At 41.2% G+C, this 7,365-nt stretch overlaps 1 protein-coding gene across 1 annotated transcript; it reads right to left on the bottom strand.

The window, feature by feature from the left end:
* Window positions 1-5,119: 5,119 nt before the first annotated feature.
* On the bottom strand, window positions 5,120-6,324 carry LOC131072122 (ethylene-responsive transcription factor ERF104). The gene has a single exon (XM_058008183.2). It carries the CDS (start codon window positions 6,068-6,070, stop codon window positions 5,471-5,473), a length of 600 nt encoding a protein of 199 aa, XP_057864166.1. The 5' UTR covers window positions 6,071-6,324; the 3' UTR covers window positions 5,120-5,470.
* Between the last annotated feature and the right edge of the window lie 1,041 nt (window positions 6,325-7,365).

Here is a 7,365-nt window from a genome sequence, read left to right as displayed (position 1 = left end):
TCCACATTCTGCTTAATCCATCTCCCCAGGCCTTCTGCCAAAAGAATAAACAAATAAGGGGAGAGAGGGTCTCCCTGACGAAGCCCCCTTGAAGCCCCAAAAAGCTCAGAATGGCTCCCATTAATAAGCACCGAGAAAGAGACTGAAGTAACACAACTCCAAACCCATTGAATCCACTCTTCCGCAAAGCCAAAAGCACTAAGAGCCCGCCTCAGGAAGGACCACCTTACTCTGTCATAAGCCTTCGCCATATCCAATTTGATGAACATAGATTTTTCTTTTGATTTGGCCATAGAATGGATGACCTCAGTTGCAATAACAATCCCATCCAGAATCTGTCTGCCAGCCACAAAACCACTTTGCTCCTCTGAGATTATATCAGCTAACCCCTTCTTTAACCTATCTGCAATAAGTTTGGAAATAATTTTGTAGATCACATTACATAACGAGATTGGTCGGAATTGACTCATCCTATCAGCACCCTCCTCCTTAGGAATAAGAGCAAGGAAAGTAGCATTTAGAGCCCTTAACATCTGCTTATTATGCTGAGACTCATGAACCACGACCAAGAGATCAAATTTGATGATATCCCAGAACTCTTGAAAAAACTCTATAGGGAAGCCATCTGGACCTGGTGCCTTCCCTCTCTTCATGCTAAAAACAACCCCTTCAAGCTCTTCAAGCGAGATATCCCTCATGAGCTGCTGATTCATATCTTCAGTCACAAGAGAGGGGATGCATGAAAGAACTTGCGCTTCCTCGGGAGATCCCCCTTGCGAGTCCTCTCTAAATAGGGATTCAAAGTACTGGACTGCCTCCCTAAACATTTCAGGAGAGGAAGAAAGAAGCTCTCCCCTGTCATTCACCAATCCCGAGATAGAATTACCATGTCTCCTGGCTTTCATAGAGTTGAAGAAGAAAGCTATATTTTTGTCCCCTTCCTGGAGCCACTCAATACGCGCCTTCTGTTTCCAGTACATTTCCTCTCGCAGTTCCCATTCTTCAAGCAATTTCATAGCTCGAGCCTCGTCCTGAAGCAATTCATCAGTAACCCCTTCCTCTCTAATCCTTCTAGTGATACCATCCAAATCTGCCTGAGCCCCAGCCTTTTCATGAAATATATTCCCAAAGTGCAAACGATTCCATCGCTTAAGCTCAAATTTAACATGTTGAAGCAGCTTAGCAAAAATATACATTGAAGTACCGTGAGCTGGTCTACCTTTCCTCCACCAATCAGAGACCAAATCATGCAAAGATGAGTCCCGAAGCCACATAAGTTGGAACCTAAAGGAAGGCTTCCGGAAAATCTGAGTTGAATCTAAAACAAGTTTGATAGGCCAATGGTCGGATCCCCTCCAATCTAAAATCTCAGAGGCAGCTGACCACATCCCACCAATCCAGTAACAAGAGGCTAAGAACCGATCTAACCTTTCTGCAATACAAAACTCGCCACTCCGACAGTTGTTCCAGGTGAACTGCCCATTGTTCGGTTTAATATCCACAAGGTTCAAGAATTTGATATTATCTTGAAGCAGCAATGCGGAAGGCTCCAGTCTACCAATGCCACCCCGCTTCTCAGCCAACTCACAGATAGCATTGAAATCCCCAGCTATAATCCAAGGATGAAAAGGTAGCATGCTACGAATCAGCCTGATATGGGACCACAACACCTGTTTACCCTGAAGATCGGTAGGCGCATAAATATTGGAGAATAGAATGACCTCACCTGTCTCCAGGCTAGAAGCAATCATGGATAGAGAGGATTTGGAGGAAATCCACCAAAGGGGCTGGATTTTCCTAGGATTCCATAAGCAAGCCAAACCTCCGAAAGCACCATGGGCACCAATGCATTGGCACTCCCCACTTCTCCACACTCTAGATTTCAGACCTTGCATACTCTCCACAGATAACTTGGTTTCCTGCAGGAACAAAACATCAGGACCTTGTCTTCTAACTAACTCAAGAACAACTTTTTGTTTGGGGCCACTATTCAAGCCCCTCACATTCCATGACAAAACAATCATTTCGAGGGGCCTGAAAAAATAGCATCCAGGGGCTTAACTGCCCCCGACTCCACCAAATTTTCACCAGCCAATTTAATCTTTTCCACATCCTTTTTTTTGCCAGGTTTACCAAATTTTTCTGCCCCACCCTTCTTAATATCTTTCTGCAAAATACCAAGCTTGGGAGGAGGCTTATTCTTCGCCGCAGAACTTGAACCACTGTGTTGTCCAAGAGCCGGAGAATCCATACCTGCAGTTGACACAATAGCCAGGGGTTCTTGCATCTCAGAAGTCCCCTTTTGCTGATCAACACCCATTTGCCGACATTCCTCCCCTAGAGGCTCCATAGTAGACTCAATGATAGGATCAACTTGAGCTAAGTCCACAAGCCCTTGATCCAAATTGATCAAACCCGGATTCACCTCCTGTTGGCTAAGCTCATCCAAAACCTCAAACCTGTTAAAGGTATCCTCCTGCCTTTCTTTAAAGGACCTCTTCAGACCCCTGTTCCTATTCCGAGCCCTGACCAGAACAAAACCATCAGAAGCCCCTGCCTCCACAGAAGCATTGCGCTTCCCTATATCCACCTCAGGAGGCTTGACCTCAGGCTGTGACGAATGGGATTCTCGAGGTTGATTCCTTGGGCATCTTCGCTGCAAGTGACCATACTCTCGACAAAGGCGACAACGAAACGGAAGAGTTTCATAGTCCAATTGCTGCATCCAAGAATAAGAACCCGCACACATCTCTATTGCATCTGGTAAGGGTCTACTAAGATCAATTTCAACACAAATGCGAGCAAAAGTCATTACCTTTTTACCCAAGGTCTGCGATGAAATCCCTATAGGTTTTCCAAGCACGGAGGCCAAAAGATGTAGCACATCCTCACGACAGCATTCAATCGGTAGCCTCGGTAAGCGAACCCATACTGGGACACAATTAGGTAGCTCCTCTGCAGGGTTGAAACCTGCGTGCCACGGCTTGATAAACAACCCGACCTTATTGTGGAAATAAGGACCACCCTCAAACACCCTATTGCGATCAGCAGTACAGTTGAAAGTGACCATGAAATAACTATTCGCCAGCAGCATTATCTCCATTTCCCCTTCCGGCTCCCAGGTCCTCCGAGCCCAAACCTCCAAGAATTGCAAGGACACCCTCATCCCTAAGAACTTACAATAAAGGGAATGATGTGAATAATATTCGACATCATCTGCAATCATTTCAACCGGGACCACCACTTTTGGCCTCTCCTTGCATCTCTCCAGACAACCATTGGTCTTCGTGATCCTTGAACCATTAGATGGTCCCAAATCAACATTCCCAGGGTTCGAATTGAACAGCTTGTTATCAAAGGTTTTCATCCCTTGATTTGAAAATTTAGGGCCTAAAGCCGCCCTAAAATCCATTCGAGGGCTCAACATTGCTGCTTCCCCCCTAACATCCGCCATTTGCCAAAGCCAAGGATGGGGAGGATAAACCCTCCACCCTTAAAACAGTCCCACCCAACTACAATGCAACCCAGACACTCCTCCTTCCTTCACCACCGCAAACAGGGCAGAATCGTGGGAAAACAAATCCCAACCAGCCCCGACCTCAGCCCACGCGCAGCAGAAGACAGTCAGCACTAAACAAAACTGCCCCCACGCGCAGCATGGAAGATCTTCCTCTGAGACACGACCCCAACCTCGGCTCAGCAGGAAGAAACGCCCAAAACAGCGCCCTTCACTCCCCCAATCACCCAGCGTGCGCAACGAACAGAGAAAACAACGGAACAGAGCTAGGGCACGGGTGCCCTAGCTCGCGTCATAGTCTGCACGCGACATTGTTTTTCCCTTCTTGTCTCATTTGATTTCAATTATTAAGATTATCTAGTAAAACTTTACTATAGATTAAATTAAAATAATTTTTAATTGATACTGTCATTCCCAAACACAACATTACTAAGACAATTTATAATTAGATTCATTTACATTTTTATTGCAATCATAAATAATATTAATTCTAAAATTGTTACTATAAAAAATTAAGTACATTTATCATCATATACTATCCGGTACCCATTGCACCTCATCTAGGTGCAAGCACTAGTAATACAATTTTCCAGTTTCACTAGGGGAAGAGCACCAGTAGCTGTCATAGCTAACTTTACGCACCCACAGATCCTAAACGGTATATCGGATTTTGATTTTTTTTTTAGTTGTCTTCGTATGCGACTTAACTACTTATAGCTATTGATCTGGCTTCTAGGTAGTAACAATGCACGTTGTGGAATCAGTTATGCGCACAAAGGTCAAAAAGTACACATTTCAAAGTGTCGCCTGATACCTAACTAAAGATGTTCCAGTAACTGTCAACTCAAAATCGCTAGTACTTGTTGACAAATGTCCTAATAGAGGTGCACAAATGTTCCAATAGTGGTGCACAAGTGGGGCATAGTTGTGCACAAATTGGCCAATTAATTACAAAAAATGATCGGCTATTGGTACAAAACAAATTTATTAATGATGTTTTCACTATGACGTCTATTGGGGGGTCAACATGACAATAAGATGACGGTTATTGGAACTATGTTATCTATTGGTGCTCTTCCCCTATATAAGAAATATGATGCAGAACATAAATATAAAATCCATGTCTTCGATTTTAATTTACTAAACATAAAAATATCTTCAAAGATAAATGTAATGTCACATACCTCTTATAGTAAGAATTTTGATTTAATCTTAACCGATAAACCCTTTTTTCAGTATTTGAGAACTAGTGCATAAAACTCCACACAAAAGTTGCTCATTGAATTCAAAGTGAAACACACAAAAGAAAAAGTATATGGGGGCCACCTATTGAGAAAGTAGAGCAACAAATTATGTAGTTTTGATGAGGAAGATGAGTTGATCGGTGTGATATAAAATGCTTTCCATTTGTTGACGGATAGAGAAAGGCGTCATACCATTAACCGATTACGTTTTTTAATTTCTAAAAGCAATATAATTTTTGTTTTTAAGACCCAATTTTTTTTAAAGTGCATTATTGTCCAATTTCAGTACTTTTCTTTTAAATAATTTAAATCTATCACAATTGAAAACGGAAAAGAACAGAAATATTAAATGTCAATATAAAAGACAAAAACAGGCCGAGACCATTCAGTATATTTCAAATATTTTAAAGCCAAACAAAAATGAATGGCCACCATAAACTACAAGTTTCTTTACATGTCATTTTCAAACTCTATTTAACTAATATATTCTTTTACAAAAATATATAATTTAGAGTAGTTTTAACTGCCCGGTGAACCGTCGCTTTCCCGAATCTATGCTTGGATCTATAATGTAACCTTTATATTCTGTATTTCAACCAAAACTTACGCATGTTGCAGGGGAATATTTATCTGCATGACATTAAGAGGGAGGAAACAGGAGGGGTTAAAAAATGAATTGAATGGAGAAAATAATTAACAAGAGTGGCCACTAGTTCACCATTGGTGAATTTGTGAAGGAAAAGAAAGAGAAGGAGAGTGGAGAAAGAGGAGGCAGATTTTCTAATTTCCCAAACACATCCTCCTCTCCACGTTTTACATCTATTTTAAGCCGTGTCCGACGTGGCTGCGGAGCTTCCACGTCAACACTTTCTCTGCCTCTCTTGTTGGACTCCATGTGACCACACGCTGACCCCGACTCAGCGTAGGAAGCGGCGTTAAGGGGAAAATTGAGCAGAGCCTTAGCCCCTCTCATTTTGAAAGCGGCACGGTCATATGCCTCAGCGGCAGCTTCCGCTGTTTCAAAAGTGCCGAGCCAAATTCGGGCTCCATGCCTGTTGGAGTCCCGAATCTCTGCAGCAAATTTTCCCCACGGCCTTTGACGCACTCCTCTGTAGTGTCTCTGAGTCTCAGGCGACGAACTAACAGTCCGTCTATTGTCAGACAAATTATCTCCGTCAACAGATGCAGTGACAGTCTGTGCAAAATCTGGGTGTAGGGTAGCGGAGGGAGTAGTGGGTGTGGAGTCATCATCACCGAGCAAATGCAGTGCAATCTGTTGCAGAGCTGCGTAATCCTCTTCACTCATCATGGTTAGAGGATCTGTTGAATGATTTCTTTAGGGTATCTACTTTATATGGACAGGGTAAACACAGTTGGCAGGTAGAAGAAGAAGATAAGGGGGAGGAATCCACAAAATAATAAAAAATACAAGGCAAATAATACAAAATAATCTTTATCTATATTTTCTTGGCTGAGTTAAATAATATTGCTGGCTCTGTTGAATGAATTGTTGTGGGTGTATGCTTATATAGAGATGGGGCAAGCACTGTTTGCAGGTAGAAGAAGAAGGAATGAAGAAGGAACCACAAATAACTGTGGTGGACGGCACCGAAAATTCGCAGGTAATTTCCGTCCCAGTGCTCAGATATTGCCAATACATTTTCTCCGAACATTCGCAGTGAATTTCATCTGTCCCTTTCGGTACCGTTATGATGTTGATGGCCGTATGAAAGGTTCCCCGAAGGTCCGTGTAGCTTTATGAAGGAACATGGAAGAGCAGAAATAATAAAAACAGAGCAAAGAGAAAAAACAAGGCAGACAAATGAAAACCAAATTTTCATTTAACAATTCATATTTGATTCGATTATAAAAAGCTTTTCTTACAGAGGTCTTGAAGTTTCTGGAATACACCTAAAGACATATGCATGAAGAAATAGACAAGAAAGATCTAGAACAACGAAATATAATTTTATATTTCGTACTGTCCACAGAATGTGTGAGACTGCTCATGTGATAGGGGAAAAGCTTCTTTTATAGAGGTTTTAGAAGTTTCTGGAATACACTTAAATGCATATGCATGAAGAAATAGATTGGAAAGATCTAGAACAACAATATACTAGTATACCTATATTCTTAAAAAAATATATGTAAAATAATGTCAAAAGATATCACATAATTGTCTTGCATGTTTATTAGTTGTCAAGAAGGACATGGAGCTGAATAATGATTCTATTTTATTCTCTTTCACTCTCATTAAAGATGTAACAGTTTCATATACTTAGAGACAAGTGGCAATGATTCTATTTTATTCAGAGTAATAAAATAATACTTCTAAGAAATTGAAACATGCATGCATTTACTTGTCATCTACACGTCAAATTTATTCCAAACCAATTTTTTGTTTACGAATATTTGTATGTCATTGTAGATGCCTCTCAATATATTAAAAATTATATTTCATACTGTCCACAAAATGTGTGAGACTGCTGATGTGATCAAGGAAAAGCCTCTTTTAGAGAGGTCTTAGAAGTTTCTGGAATACATCGAAAGACATATGCATGAAGAAATAGATAGGAAAGATCTAGAACAACAATATAAAATTAT

This window comes from Cryptomeria japonica, chromosome 6, assembly GCF_030272615.1.
Source record: "Cryptomeria japonica chromosome 6, Sugi_1.0, whole genome shotgun sequence".
NCBI lineage: Eukaryota > Viridiplantae > Streptophyta > Pinopsida > Cupressales > Cupressaceae > Cryptomeria > Cryptomeria japonica.
This window is presented reverse-complemented; position numbering and strand designations above follow the sequence as displayed.

Excerpts from the sequence above, each read along its gene's own strand:
- LOC131072122 (XM_058008183.2), bottom strand. The coding sequence starts at position 6,070 with ATGATGAGTGAAGAGGATTACGCAGCTCTGCAACAGATTGCACTGCAT.